Genomic DNA, 16,694 nt, shown 5'->3' with positions numbered 1-16,694 from the left:
GTTGCTTGTGTTTCTTCTAATAGTTGCTGGATGCTTTTAAAGCAACAGCACTACTTCTGCATGTCACACACGGACACCACATGGATTATACCCGGATGCCATCTATGTGCTGTATGTGTTTTTCATGGACCCATAGACTCGTATTGGCCCTTGTCTCCATGACTTTTGCACACACACGGTCATTGAAAAAACACGGACATGTGAATAAAATACAGAAGTGGTGACGTGTTTCTATTATACTTTTCCCCTGATTGTTCCACTCCTGGTTTTGGCTTCCAAATACTGATTTAAAATACTGACCAAATACTGAATGTATGAATGTAATAGTAGAATTTAATAGTAACAAATTGATCACAGAACAGAGCATTATGACATCAATATCCACAATGAAGTGCTCGCACTATAAGATTTCATCATTGCTGTATAATATAAACTCTTTTCTGTTGGGTCGGTAGATGATAAGAACTATAGTACAATCAAAACTCAGACATGCATTTTACATTAAAAAATACAAATACTGAAGCAGCTTGTGATTGATGGCTGCAGCATCTGGCGAGAATGGAAATACATTCAGGAGTCTGTGCAGGACACAACATGTCAGATGTTCCACGATACCAAGGACGTGTGACAATCACAAGCTGCAGCTTACCTCTCATTCCTTACCTCACATTTTGGGGCCTTATAATGATATGTGAATTACTTTTAGTGGTATCATCACATTAGTACAATTATTTTATTAGATTGGTTCTTTTAAATGTAATTGCATTTGTTAGAATAAAATCTATCCACAAAGCAATTCAGACAAGTGTCCAACCTCCATCACTATATATCTGTAGTGATCTGACAAGCCAATCCATGTCAGACACCTTCAATAGTAAGTAGTAGTTACTAGTAAGTAACTATGTAACATATCTGGTGCGAGTGTGTGGAGCGGGCTCAGGAGCTGTGGTTGTGTTAGGCTGAACTTGCTATTAGATCATTGTTTCTATTATATTTTGCAGTACTGAAGTAATGCATTACATAGTAAAAGCGATAAAACAAGTAAAAATGACTAACACGTTTTTAAAAATCTAAAAATGAAATAAAAAAATCTGAAAGTTTGAATCACTCTTTTTTCCCAATTAAAAAGTAAAGCAAAAAAATAAACATATTTGATATCGCCACATACATAAATGTCTGAGCTACGAAAATAGCAAATTAATTAACTCGGAAACACGGAAATTGATTTATTTAGGACACCTCCCCTCAAAAGTGCAATGAAATCAGCGTATGTAACGTAAACATTGCATGAATAAAAATATCAGCCCCGCAAGCAAAAAAAAAAAACCCCAAGCCTTCACACAGTTTTATTGACAGAGACATAAAAAAGTTAGGGGTCTTAGAAAATGTTCATAGCATTATTTTCTGCTTGTGCATCTTATGGTAAAATTAATGATTTATTCAAAACTATAATTCATCTCACAAAAAAACAAGTCCTCACATGACCATTGATGTGGAAACCTGTATGGAAAGTTTTAGGGGAATCTCAAAAGGTATCACCTGTTTGCCAGTTTTGGTCAAATCAGGGAGTCGATCGATCGGAGACAAGAGCACACAACCAGTTCTGTCTGTGTACAAGGCTTGTCTGCTCCCAGACACAAGTCTTCATTACAACTACGAAGATAAGGAAAGTGAGAATGGCTTAATAAATTACATTACCTAAAAGGAAGATATTTATGTTGGGAATAACAAAGTCATAAATTTTGTATTCTGCTGAATTCCTTAGAAACTGGTATATCTAGTTTATTATACTTTCAGAAAGACATATATTTATCAGATACAGTGCCCTATGTTATTGCTTTATGAATAACACTTATAAAGCTTATATTAAAATGCAAAATTATCAAAAATATATGTATTGTATAAATAATAAAGCAAAGTATAAATATTTACCATAGCACCATAAAAATAAAAATGTTGTGGCTCTCAAAAGAAAATGAGCAAAAGGCGCAAATGGGTTAAATGATATGCAAATTTATATTTACAGGCACAAAACAAGCAGGATGCTGACAATAGGAGACATTTCTGCTCCTTTAGCAACATTTCCTAGTTTTGTACCAGACCTGGATACAGCACACGCCATGGTACATGCTGTGATCTGGGCTGCTTCATATTGTGCGCCGTCTCCCACACACCAGGTGCTGCCGCATTTCCGACAGACAGACGAGATGACAGATGATAATCTGGAACCAGTAACATCTGTGTGTGACAATAAATCTGCTCCACCTGTCGAGACACTGCCCAGTGTTTTATGACCTATGTGCATTACCAGAGATGGTTGTGGGAGATGAACATGATATAAGCCTGCGGCTATAAACTGAATTATATTTCTTCTGCTCAATTAGGATTAAAATACACTGATGTCATCTAGAAGCTGTAGATGCATTTATAAAGCTGTATAATATATAAGGATTATGGTTATGATTACAGATATAGATCTGATTACAGATTACTTACCTACCCATGATTATTGTAAGTAGTATGGCACACAATTGCTAGTTTGGTAAGTATTTACACACATAGGCAGCGGCCCCAATATCAGTATTTGGTCAGTATTTTACATCAGTATTTGTAAAACAAAACCAGGAGTGCAACAATCAGCGGAAAAGTATAATAGAAACACGGTAAAATACTGACCAAATACTGATAGTGGGGCTGCAGCTAAGGGAAAGTTCACACTACTGATTTCTCTCTATTCGAGAAATCAGACCAATTATTCTGGTCAGACTTTGATCAGAGTGGCATCAGTTTTTCTCAGAGGTGTAGGGACAAAAAAAGGTTTCTCCACCCTCTCCGTTCTGTCAGTCCGTGAAAATCAGGCCACACTCGGTTGTTACCCGAGTGCAGTCAATTGTTTTCCATGGACCCATAGACTTGCATTGCCGATTTTGATCCGACTCTCGGATCAAAATCGTAACATGTCTCCCATTTTTTTCATCGGACCACTTGGTCCAAGGCAAAAATCGGACATGTGTATGACCCCATGAAATATCATGGGTACAATTGCTATCCATGGTCCGATATAATCGGTTGTTTGCATGAGCCCAAAGACTAACATTATAAGTCTACGTCTAAAATCGTCTTGTTATGGCTCATGCGGACTTCAGTATCTTCCACGATTACTTTGATTAGACTTTAATTAGAGTTTGATAAGAGTTAGGCAAGAGTGTTATTAGTTTTTCTAGTATGTGGACAAATAAAAAAAGTTTCTTCACCTTCTCCTTTCTGTCAGTCTAAGGGCTCTTTCACACGCCAGTGTGTCCCATACGTGTGGTGACAGTGTCCACACGTACTGGAAACACTGACACGCGAAGACGCATTCAAATCTATGGGTCTGCGCACATGTCAGTGTGTTTCCACAGACCATGTGTTCCACAAGCTGACATGTCCGTTTTTTTGCAGATGCACGGTCAGCAAAATGTCTCATGCTGAACACACATGGATGACATCCATGTGTCATCAGTGTGACACGTTCCGGCGCCTGGGCATCAGTGCACAATTAGCGCTGTTCCTAAGAGCTGGATGCTAAACGCTGCCCTCATCATTGTTCCTTGATCGTGCCATGATCAGCACGAGAAGGTGACAATGTTGGGAGTAGTAGTGTCTGCTCCCGCAGTGTCCCTGTGTAAAAATAAAACTAAAATAATAAAATCCTTATTCTCACCTGTCCGGAGATGTCCCCCGCTGTAATCCTCTGATCACTGACGCTGAGGAGCCGGGGAGAATGCCTCCTGCAGTGATCAGCCTCGGAGCAGTGTCCTGTCACTCACTGAGTAACCCCGCCCACAACCCAGCTGCCACCGCGGGGACCCCAGCGCTGAGTCACAATAGACGGGACATCAGAGCGGGGTCACGTGATGCCTGTGAGCTGCCAGTGATAGCGCCGCTCACAGGAAGAAAAGGCAGAGGGAGGTAATTAGAAAGTTGCTTTTCATCATAAAAACACTTTGGCATAATTTAAATAGTAGTGTACAACGCCTTTAATCAGTCATCATGTGCCTTTAACAGCTGGAGTGGTGCTGTGCCTGCAGCTGTTAACCAGTTAAATCCTGCTGTCAATCACTGACAGCGGGATTTAACATACACTGGATGGAAGCGTCGTTCGTCCCACCCATCGACACTCCTCTCACGTGATCGTAGGGTGCCAATGGGTTATCAAGACAGCCAGGGGTCTGTTGAAGACCCCCGTACCTGTCATTATGATACTCCTGAAAATGCCACTTTGTGGCTGAAGCACTGCTATGTATAGCCCCGGCGATCGGATGATCACAGTCTCCTAAGAGGATTATTAAATAAAGTAAAAAGTAAAAAAAAATTGGAAAAAAAAAAATAAAAAATTCAAATTTCTCCCCTTTTGCCCCATTAAAATAAAGCAATTAAATAAATACAAAAATATGCATATTTGGGATTGCTGCATTCTTAACAGTCCGATCTATAAAAATATAAAATACATTAATCTTATCGGTAAATGGCGTAACTTGGAAAAAAATAAAAACACTAGAATTACAATTTTTTGGCTGCTGCAACAATGCAATAAAATGCAATAAGAGGCAATCAAAACATTGTATCTGCCCCAAAATGGTATCAATAAAAACGTGAGCTCAGGGCACAAAAAATAAGCCCTCAACCAGCCGCATATCATGAAAAATTAAAATGTTGTGGGTTTCGGAAAATGGAGACACAGGCAAAAAAAATGCACTTGGATTTTTTTCCCGCTTTCCAGTGTATAACATGATAAAGTGAATGGTGTCATTCAAAAGTACAGCTCGTTCCAAAAAAGCAAGCCCTCATACGTCTATGGGGATGGAAAAATAAAAAAGTTATGGAATAAGGGGAGGAAAAAACAAAAGCGCAAAAACAGAAAATTGCAAGGTCACGAAGGGGTTAAAAAAAGACGTCAGTGGCAAAGCCGATGCAAAAATGACCAAAGGGTGATAAAGAAGACACTTTAGGAAAAACGTAGCTGACATTTTCCAGAAGTGTTGTCTACTGCAAAAATTCAGAAATAGAGATGAGCAAACCCGAACTGTAAAGTTCAGGGCTCGTACCGGACGTTTAACTATGAACACAAACTTCTCATGGAAGTCCGTTTTACAGTTCAGGAGTTCGGGGAGGAGATAGAGACAGAGGGAGTAAGGGAGAGAGAGAGACAGAGATTTTCCAGCTCCAAAGTTTGCGTCCCTGTTGATTTTTATGGGGTTCAGGTCCAAGTTCGGGAACAGTTCTGGAACTTTGGACTAAAGTTTGGTCTAACCCGACAAACCCAAACTTCCACGGGCCAGATCATCCCTATTCAGAAGGTATGCTACCCTAAGCTTAGTGTATGTGCAGAAGATGTTCTTTTCAAGCTGGTGAACCTCAAGGGTTTTTCAAGAGGAAGAAACTTTAGAAAATGCTAAAAAAGAATCTGTCAGCAGGTTTGTGCCATGCAATCTGAGAACAACATGATGTAGAGGGCAGAGACTCTGACACCAGTGATGTGACACTTACTAGTCTGCTTGTTTGTAGTTTCAATAAAATCAGTGTGTTATCAGCCGGAAATTATGACTAGGGGACTAACTGTCTTATAGTACGATCCAATGTTTCTCACGAACCCATAGACATGAATGGCAGAGTGCCATTTGATTTGGAAGCAAATTGGTAAGAAAAAATAAGACATGTACATGGCCTGACTGAATAACATTGGGAGGAGTGCTGTCCGTCAAAATGACAGATAGCACTCGTCAGACTTTTATAGTCATGTGCGCGAGCCCTAAAATTGTTGACCTCACCCCCTTCTATCGTTCCATGGCCATTTTTTCAACCTTTGTGGACTATGGTGCAAAAATTACAAATTTTATGCATTTTATGGCTTTCTCAAATTGTGACATTTTTTGGGCTTAGTCTATGCCAAAATATTTTTTCTACCCCCTTCACACATCAGTGTTTCCAGTATGCATAGTGACAGTTTTCACACATACCAGAGACACTTATATCCGCACAACCATTATTATCTATGGGGCTGCACACATGTCCGTGTGAACCACATCTAGACATGTCCATTTTTTTCTGGCAGCATGGATGTCAATACGTCACATACACACCGGATGACATAAAGTGTGACATCTCCATGCCGTCCATGTGACACGTACCAGAATAAAACGCAGAATAGAAATGACAGATGTTTAAGTGTTAAAGATGTGCAAAGATAGATAGCTAGATATCCTTGAGATATATAATCAGTGCTTTGCGTGTGTAGTTTACTGTACTTGTAGTAAGCTAATAAATAAGTAAATGAAAAAAATGATGTGGGATCCCCCCTAGTATTGATAACCAGCAAAGGTAAAGCAGCCAGCTGTGAGCTGGGAAAGTCCATGATTATTGGGACCTTCCCAGCCTAAAACAGCTGGGATCAAGCTCTTGGGTTAGTAATGGAGAGGTGTATATCAGACACCCCCATTACTAACCCAGTAATTCACTGAATCCGATGTAGTCTAGAAATGGATAACTGAAAAACACAAAACAAGAGAAAGAAACACAAGAGACCGTTTCTCGTTCACCAATTTATTAGCAAAAATGTTCCATCGCAGCTCCGATGTAGCCCATCATTCCCCGAATCCGGCTTCGGCGTCTATGAACAGAGGCAAAGTTCCTGCTAATTACAGTTGCCGGGTACTGACAACAATGCTCATCAGATCCGCCGGGTTTCAGCCCAGTTTTTCAGAATATAGGGAAATTTACAATCTCCTAAAAGGCCCAACAATGGAAATACACAGATGGAAGCCAAAGAGCCTTTCAATAGGCCCCCACCTGCCATCGGCATTGGATAGCTACGATGGCAGTCAGAACGTCCGAATTGACACCACTTAAATGCTACTGTCAGAGACTGACAGCGCCATCTAAATGGTTAAAAAGCAGCGATTGAATCTATCTCCTATCAATGCTGTTAGAGGTAATTGCTGGCTGTAGAGTAAAGACATCAGCCATGTATGGAGGGGGCTCCTCTAGTCACTTTCGTTTCAACAAAGTTTGTATAAATTAATAGCACAAGCAAATGTAGGAAACTTTCTGATATATCTTTTCAGGGAAGTATGATTTTTTTTCTCCATTTAAAGTTAAGTTCCCACAATGTGTTTTTGGTGATTTGTTGACGCTGCATATTTTCGCTTCACAAAAAAAAATTCATCATCTTACAGTTCTAGCAAAGTAGATGTGAAGGATAAAAATCTCATGTCAGTTTTTAATCCACAACATGTCAATTTCTCTTACAGGTACGTTAAGTTTTATGTATGGGTTTTCACTATGAATTTTTAGTGCATTTCCGCTTTGCAAACGCTCTAAAAATGCATAAAATCCACATTTCTGTATCAAAGTTTTTTCAAAGTCATATATTTGGAATTATCAAAAACAAATCGGCTTAATTTAAAACATTACATACCAAAACAAAAAGAGTAAAAAAAAAACGAAGCGTAAAAATCGCGATTAAAACATGGTCAAAAACTAAATGAAATAATGTAAGCTCTTTTTCATAGTAGGGGCAAAAATGCTGCAGAAAATCTGCAACATCAAAAATTCACCAAATATTCATAAAGGGTACATAGCCTAAGAGCCACTTCTCCCCATCACCCTTGCCTCCTGAATTCATTATTTACTCTGACATACAGCTAAAATGATGGACAGTTATTTCATCCAAGCTGCCTACTGAAGTCTATGGAGAGGGAAGGGAGAGGAGGAACAGCAGAGAGAAGCACATACACACACAGATCAAGTTTCCATATTCTAGTAAGTTTTATCCAACCTCATTGCTTGATTCTGTGCTACAATGCTCATTAATGCAATTTAATGTCCTTTATATGCTAGTGCTCCATGCTGCTGCTTCCTCATTCTGTGTTCTACATTACATATGCATATTTACTTTCCCAGAGAAGCATTGCAAGGCTTAAAAGCCTCCTCACATTGGCAAGCCAGGTTTGGCATGTCAATCTCGACAAGGAGAAACATTACCCTTTGGATCCTGGTCAGACGCCTCTCACCTATCCAAACCAGATCTCACATTGTGCACTGATGAGGGGCAGCACCCCAAAATACAGTGTCTGCAAATTAAAATGTTGGTTTGACTTTTATCTTAAGTCATGTGACAAGGCTCATTAAAGAGTCGATATTGACTTTTAGGATTGCTACTTCCAATAGGTGGCACTAGATTTCTAGTCCTCTTCCTGTCTGAAAAGGCAATTTGCATATTTAATTTCCCAGAGAAGCATTGCAAGGCTTGAATGTATCCTCACACTGGCATACCAGGCTTGGCATGTCACTCTCCACAAGGAGAAATGTAACACCTTGCATCCTGTATGTGTGCTACATAGAAACAGGAGAGTGAGAGATGCTTCATAGCTACAGGTGCATCTCACTAAATTAGAATATCATCATAAAGTTAATTTATTTCAGTTCTTCAATACAAAAAGTGAAACTCATATATTATATAGAGTCATTACAAACAGAGTGATCTATTTCAAGTGTTTATTTCTGTTAATGTTGATGATTATGGCGGCCGATATTTAAATTTGGCGTCCAAATCGGTGATTGGTCGCGGGCACCGCCAGCGACCAATCAGCGATTTTTAACACAAATGTCCGGATCTTTGTAACACCATGCGGATACTGTAGGGACGTCAGCGGCTAGGGTGTGAAGGGAGGACCAGGGAGCGGCGCTGCGGGTCGGGATACTTCTGCTGCGAGCGCCCGCTCATGTCCCGGGTTCTCGCAGCGGAAGTATCCGCACAGGCAGCGCCGCTGACATCCATGCGGCTAGGGTGTGAAGGGAGGACCTGGGAGCGGCCCTGACATCCAATTGGTCGCGACCACTATTTAAATGTGCCGCACAAATCGGTGATTGGTCGCGGTCTTGGCCCGCGACCAATTACTGATCTTGCTGCTAAAGTTAACCACTACTTTGCTGATTGGTCGCCGACGCTGCCTGCGACCAATCGCCGATTTGGGCGGCAAATTTAAATATCGGCCGCGACCAATCACCGATCTTGGCTCCAGATTTAAACCCCGCTGTGCTGATTGTTCGCGCTGATATTTAAATGTGGCGCCCAAATCGGTGATTGGTCGCGGGCAGCGTCGGCGACCAATCAGCACAGCGATGTTTAACTTTTGCGCTAAGATCAGTGATTGGTCAGGTCCGAAGACCGCGACCAATCATCGAATCGTCTTGGTGAGGACCGGGGAGCGGCGCTGCCTCTGCGGCTACTTCCGCTGCGAGAACCCGGGACATAGCGGGCGCTCACAGGAGAAGTATCCCGACCCGCAGCGCCGCTCCCCGGTCCTCCGTTCCGCATGGAGGTCAGCGGCGCCGGCGGTCCATCCGCTGCTACCGGCCGGGAGATGAGCGCCTCGCGCCGCCCATCTCCCGGCTGCATCTCCGTCCCGCAGATGGGTCCGGCGGTCGGGTTCCTTCTGCTGTTGCCGGCCGGGAGATGAGCGCCTCGCGCCGGTCATCTCCCGGCTGCATCGCCGCTGAGCTCCGTCCCGCAGATGAGCCGCTAACGGCCGCCATCTTTTTTCAGAAATCCCGCGGCGCTGATTGGCCACTGGCGGACCAATGAGCAACGCGGGATTTCCTGGACAGACAGACAGACTGACAGACAGACGGGATAAGATGATTATATATATAGATACGCATGTAGCCTACTGTAGTGTGAGTGTCTTAATAATAACAGGGTCTGTACCACAGGACTGGCGTATAGCAAATGTGGTGCCAATATTCAAAAAGGGGACAAAAACCAAACTTGGAAATTATAGGCCGGTAAGCTTAACCTCCACTGTGGGTAAAATCCTGGAGGGTTTCCTAAGAGATGCTATAATAGAGTATCTGAAGAAGAATAAGCTCATGACCCAATATCAACATGGGTTTACAAGGGACCATTCCTGTCAAACTAATCTGATCAGTTTTTCTGAGGAGGCAAGTTCTGGACCGGACCAAGGAAATGCAGTGGATGTTGTGTATATGGACTTTTCAAAAGCTTTTGATACGGTTCCACACAAAAGGTTGATACATAAAATGAGAACAATGGGGATAGGGGAAAATCTATGTATGTGGGTTAAGAATTGGCTCTGTGATAGGAAACAAAGGGTGGTTATTAATGGAAAACACTCAGACTGGGTCTCAGTTAACAGTGGGGTACCACAGGGGTCAGTATTGGGCCCGCTTCTTTTTAACATATTTATTAATGACCTTGTAGGGGGCATACAGAGTAGTATTTCAATATTTGCAGATGACACTAAACTCTGCAGGGTAATCAATACAGAGGAGGACAATTTTATATTACAGGAGGATCTATGTAAACTAGAAGCTTGGGCTGAAAATGGCAAATGAGCTTTAATGGGGATAAATGTAAGGTAATGCACTTGGGCAGAAGAAATAAAATGTATAATTATATGCTTAATTGTAAAACACTGGGCAAAACGGTCACTGAAAAACACCTGGGTGTATTGGTGGACGACAAGCTCACGTTTGGTGGCCAGTGTCAGGCAGCTGCTGCAAAGGCAAATAAAATAATGGGATGCATTAAAAGAGGCATAGATGCTCATGAGGAGAACATAATTTTACCTCTATACAAGTCACTAGTGCGGCCACACTTAGAATACTGTGTACAGTTCTGGTCTCCGGTGTATAAGAAAGACATAGCTGAACTAGAGAGGGTGCAGAGAAGAGAGACCAAGGTTATTAGAGGACTGGGGGGTCTGCAATACCAAGACAGGTTATTACACTTGGGGTTATTTACTGTGGAAAAACGAAGGCTTAGAGGTGATCTTATTACTATGTACAAGTATATGAGGGGACAGTACAAAGACCTTTCTACTGATCTTTTTACTCTGAGGCCAGAGACGGGGACAAGGGGGCATCTTTACGTCTGGAGGAAAGAAGGTTTAATCATAATCACAGACGGGGATTCTTTACTGTAAGAGCAGTGAGACTATGGAACTCTCTGCCGCATGATGTTGTAATGAGTGATTCACTACTAAAATTTAAGAAGGGCATGGATGCCTTTCTTGAAAAGTATAATATTACAGGTTATATATACTAGATTCATTGATAAGGCGTTGATCCAGGGAACTAGTCTGATTGTCGTATGGAGTCAGGAAGGAATTTTTTTCCCCAATGTGGAGGTTAGTATTTGCCACATGGTTTTTTTTTGCCTTCCTCTGGATCAACATGTTAGGCTATGGGTTGAACTAGATGGACTTAGTCTTCCTTCAACCTTAAAAACTATGTTACTATGTTACTATGTTAATATACACCCGTACCACTGCTTTATCCGGGAACTAGCACTGTTCTTCTCCTCTTCTCAGTGACATCTCCACTCTGCAAACTCTCAGTGTCACACTGCACTCTACGTGACCCGGAAGTGGCTTTTAGAGTGTAAGTCTGTGGAGTGTTAGAACGAGGCCCCATAGACCTACATTGTAAAAGAGACTTCATGCTCACACATAGCACATAGAGAGAGCCGGCTAGTCACTAGTGGTACGATTGATAGTATCCATAAACGATTCAACTCGTGAAATACACTGACAATCAAAAGAGTAACAATGTTTTTGCACTTTTGACTTTCAGGCTCCATATCTCACCATCTACTACAGCATCGAACATGAGACTACCATCATTTTATAGACAGTCATCTTGGCTATCTCATACATAAATTTGACTTGTAAATATTTAGCATATGATTAGTTATACAGATTCTTGTCATGTCACTGCATTGTTACTGTTTTGCTCCTGGTGGTGGAAAATTATCTTTCTTCCTATATACTGCTTATGCAACCTGTTCTCACATTCCCTAATAGCTGAGTGTGTAATTAGGTTGCCACCACCGACACCTATAACGGCTGATCGGCAGGGGTACCGAGTGTCGGACCCCGACCAATCCGACATTGATGACCTATCCTAAGGGTAGGTCATCAATGATAAAGTAGTAGACAACATCTTTAAGCTTATTTTTGTGATGTGTACATTATATTTACCCTGTAATATTTTACATTTCATGTTCACAGTGTCCTTGTTTACCAGAGAAAATCCCACTTTTTCACATAAATTAGGAGCAGCAACTTCGGATACAAAAAAAAACAAAAAACATAGGCGTATACTGTATAGCGGTATACCACTAAGAGGTGCATAACTGTAAGTAAATATTCCCTATTTGGTGCAAAAAGACAAATATTCTAAAGTTCACTATTAATAAATATCTGGGTACTCTACTGTATCTGGATCCAGATTAAAGAATACAGTAGTAGCAATTACAATGAAGATAGCCATGAACCTTGAATGGCTGACAACTATTCCTATTAACCTCCAATTACACACGCTTAAATGTGTTTTCAATGGAGAGAGAAGAGTATGCCGCTGCCAGATACCTTTGGCAGTGGCTTATTTTACCCGAGAACAAAAGGATCAGGCATTGGAAATCAACAAACCTGATCCTTCCTTCCTCTGACATCTTCTGTTGCAGAACATTTAAAGGCCCCTATACACATAAGATAATTGACTTGCCCACTGTATATGTGGGCATTCCCATTTTACAAAATATGGCATTTCTCTAGGACATGCCAGAAATAGATGATCAATGCCGGTCTTACCTCTGCGATCTACATCCACCCTTAGAACAAGGGTTCTTTAAAACCATTATGCCACAAGAGTGGATGGAGATGTGGCCTATGATCATAGAAACAGTTAAGCGTGCTTTACTTCTCACTTATTGTAATTCCTGCACACTTAAAGAAGTTGTCCACTACTTTTCCATTGATGCCCTATCTGCAGGATAGGGCATCAATGTTTGATCGGCCGGGGTCCCGCACCCCTCTTGACCAGCTGTCACAGGTGCCGGCTGGACGTACTTACTTGTGGTGCTTGGCCGTCTAGCTGTAGTGGCTGTCGCGGGGTACTACACATCCGCCTCCTATTCAATTCAATGGGAGGCGGATGTATAGTACCCCACGGCGGCCACTACAGCTAGACGGCCAAGCACCGCAAGTAAGCACTTCCGGTCGGTGGCCGCCGTCGGCATAGGTAACAGCTGATCGGTAGGGGTGCTGGGTGCAGGACCCCGGCCGATCATACATTGATGCCCTATCCTATGGATAGGGCATCAATGGAAAAGTAGTGGACAAACACTTTAAGTAAAAGTAAACTTTAAAGTTATGTGAAGAGAATAGCACAGCAAACGTGGTTGATTTTGTGGTCTACACCGGGAAACCGCATTTATCAGACATTTATGGATTATTCTAATTAATTCTTAAATTCTTTATTCTTAAATCACCATTAGTTCCATGTCACTGTACATACACATTACATACATAAAATAATGTAAACAAACCAACAAAGGGTACAGAGGGAGAGAGGACCCCGAACTCATGTGCTTACAATCTACAGGATCATGTGCAGTGTTGGATTAGGGTGCCAAGGGCCCACCAGTAACATTGACTTTAGGGGGTCCACTTTTCACCTACATGCAAATATCACAATACCCTCGTTCACAAATTTACCTATACCTCTATATAATAATAAACTGAGTAGTTTGGTAAATGAATGATGATGTGCTGCTTGTTTCTGTATTGAGTGAATCAAGTAAATTATGCCAAATACTGTCCATACAGTGGGGTCGGGGGCCCATGTCTGCACAGGGGCCTTCCTGGGGATTCCCCTGTTTCCCCTATGTGCCAGTCCGAGCCTGATCATGGGGAGGATATCTTGTGAATATAATAAACAATTAAGATGTGAGCACCCCTTTAACTTTTTGTGATTTGTGAGATGCCAGTATAGCAGCATTTATTCAGTCGGGATAGTGCTGACATAGTCAGTAATGATGTCCTCAATGCTATAAATCCACATGTCCTAAAAGAGTAGAAACACCTGGTTTCTCCTGAGTGCTGAATGGTGAAAGATGGGGTACCTATTAATCAGTAACTAGACATTTGCCCTGCAGGAGTTTGGGAAAGCTGGTTGCTATCTCACGATTTCCCAGAAACTGCTGAATAGATTATTTTCAAGCAGATGCTTTGATTTTTACTTTCCGGGTGACTCTCATTCAATCGTCGTGTTCGGCTGCTAAACTTTCTATTCCATCAATTAGTGAATCCGCTTCTGCTTTCTCTATGGGGTTTGCGTCGTCGTTAAGAATCATTCTATTCCCTTTTCCGTGCGTCTGCGATTTCTGGGTCTTTTAATGACGATGCAGCTGCTTTCGCCGTCGCATCATCTGCAACATGTTTGTTCTGAGAGAGAGAGAGAAAAAAAGAAAAGCAAACAGTGAAATGAGAGGCAGACGAGGGATAAGAGGGAGAAGGAAATGGAGATTCTGGATATTGTGTAGATGTAGGAGAGCGATATTTGTGCTAAGGTAAGACGCAGTAGGTTCTATGTAAAAAAAATATATATACATATATTGGGATATCACGATGAGTTGTACGAAAGGAAAAACAGAGCTCATCTGTAGTGTTAACCAGTGCTAGACATGGAGTGAGAATTAGCAAATAGGTTTCAGCACTACGGAGAGCTACCGGGGATGCAGCTATTCTCCGTAACGCCTCCCACCCTCCTACTTCCTTCTGTCTCACTCTGCACTCCCACCCTCCTCCTCTCTTGCACTCCACGGCTTCATTTCAATCAGGTGGCTGTTGCTCTTCAAGATTAGTGAAAACCTAGCAGGAAAATACTCTCAAGCCCCCCTCCCTCCCTCTCCCCCCATATACACAAAGGGAGAAGGGAACGAGGCAACGTGCTCTGAATGATGTGTTGAGTCTTTCAGAGTCCTCTCACTCTGCCCCTCTATGGACTGTTGGCATGCAGCCTCCACAACCAATTGATCGGACACCCCAGGCTGAAGAGTGATTGGGAAGCTGTTCGCCCCAGTGGTCTGTTGCTTATTAAATGCTAGTTGCCATCACATATGGTCTTTGTTGGATGCTTTTTTTGCACTTTATCTCTCCCGGTACGACCTTTATGGGGCCTGTTTGCTTGTTTTTTTCTTAGCGTCTCTATCCATTGATTTCAAATAAAAAGGGTTAAAAGACATCTTCTCGATTTACTTTTTTTTTTTTTTTTCCTTGTGTGGCTGACGGATTGACTTATGGCTTCGCTGTATCAGAGACTTACCGGGAAGATAAACACCTCCAGATCTTTCCCTATGCCACCTGAGGCAAGTCACCTTTTGGGTGGCCAGAACACAGAAGAGGACAATGCTGGGAAGACCACACGCCCACCACCGCAAGAAAGCAGACCCTCTTATCAGAGCCAGCCACGACATGACTGTGAGGAGGAAGATGTAAGACGTTTGTTGTTATTATTCCGAACCCCCCCCCCACACCCTACAAACCCCGTTCCTTCCCCTTTAAAGTGTTGTGTATATTCTTGCTCATGATCTGTGTGTCTGGCACCCCCAGTGGCTCAGCCCCCTCCTTAAATGCCATTGATAGGGTTTCTAAATGATTAATTCACTGCTTCGGGGTTTCTTGAGGAAACCGAGTCAGATTTGCAAATGCCTGTGTTTTACTGATGTCTGCTCCATTGCGTCTTTTAATGTGAACTTCATTGATTAGTCGCTGATGCAGAATGAATGGGAATATGATACAACTTAATCTTTAACCCCTGCAGGACAATAGTAAGGGTGGAAAAAATAATAAACGTTTGCCGGATCATTACTGCCACTAATCAGTCCCAACAGTATTACGTACCCCATTGGAGGAAGAACAAAAAGATAAACTTTGTTAAAAGAGCCATCTCCTACCATTCTGCGCATTGATTAACAACCGCAGAGAACAAAAATCAATTATTTTAATATATTCAATGCTAACTAATCCCAATGTGCCCTACCTCCCGGATATGTGAAACATTTCAAAGGTAGTATTTGCATATCACCTTAGAAACCAATGACTCATCCGCAGACCCGTTTTTTTTGGGTTGGAGACTGAAACAGAATCGCTATGCATTGATCAATGCTGATTTTGCAACGGCCTACTGTACTTGTGCATTGTCATTGCAATGGTCGGGATAGGGTTAACCGCTCACAAATATATCTGCTATCTAACTAGTCCGCAGCAGCTGAGACACAAACCAGACGTTACTGTATAGCGATGGTATGTGGTGGCTTTACATTTTATCCATAGGAGCACATCATCAATACAATTTATGCACTTATGCTCCTTCTTTCTTGACAAGTTCTAAACAAGTCACTAAGTGTTATTATTACATTGTTGATTCCGGGATGTGAACTGTGGATAATCGCACCAAAACTTGTGATTAAAGGATCTAATAAATGAAAGTTCTCCTTTAAACATCATTTCACAAGAAATCATTGATGTGGGTCCTGGGCCAAGAACCTCGCAGATCGAACAAAACTGGTTCCTACTATATGCCATATCCATATCATCATGTCTGCACGTGTAGAGGACCATGACACTCGGCTCAAACTCATCCAAGTTTTATCAGAGTGTCGGCTTAGAGTGACCCGATTGACTCGGATGAAAAAATTGTAAAACGGGTGCAGAGAAGATGGAGAATAAAATTTCTCCATCTTCTACATTGTGTGAGTCGGCGGAAATCAGATTGCATTCGGATGACATCTGACTGTAGTCCGATGATTTCCACGCACCTATAGACTTGAATGGGTGTGTGCCATCCGA

At 41.9% G+C, this 16,694-nt stretch overlaps 1 protein-coding gene across 2 annotated transcripts in view; it reads left to right on the top strand.

Annotated features, from left to right (window-relative positions):
- Positions 1–16,694, top strand: part of DPP6 (dipeptidyl peptidase like 6) — a 2,068,973-nt gene that overhangs the window by 428,274 nt on the left and 1,624,005 nt on the right. Inside the window, exon 2 of one of the 2 annotated variants that reach the window (XM_073677702.1) lies at positions 15,161–15,337. The exons of the other annotated variant lie outside the window; for it this stretch is intronic. Within the exon in view, the coding sequence (XP_073533803.1) occupies positions 15,161–15,337 (177 nt within the window). The remainder of the gene's footprint in view (positions 1–15,160; positions 15,338–16,694) is intronic. 2 annotated transcript variants of the gene reach the window in all.

The sequence above is a fragment of the Phyllobates terribilis genome, unplaced genomic scaffold, assembly GCF_046119375.1.
Source record: "Phyllobates terribilis strain yellow unplaced genomic scaffold, ASM4611937v1 Scaffold_4__5_contigs__length_816908805, whole genome shotgun sequence".
Classification (NCBI taxonomy): domain Eukaryota; kingdom Metazoa; phylum Chordata; class Amphibia; order Anura; family Dendrobatidae; genus Phyllobates; species Phyllobates terribilis.
The sequence above is the reverse complement of the archived record's forward strand: the minus strand, read 5'-3'. Positions and strand labels throughout refer to the sequence as shown.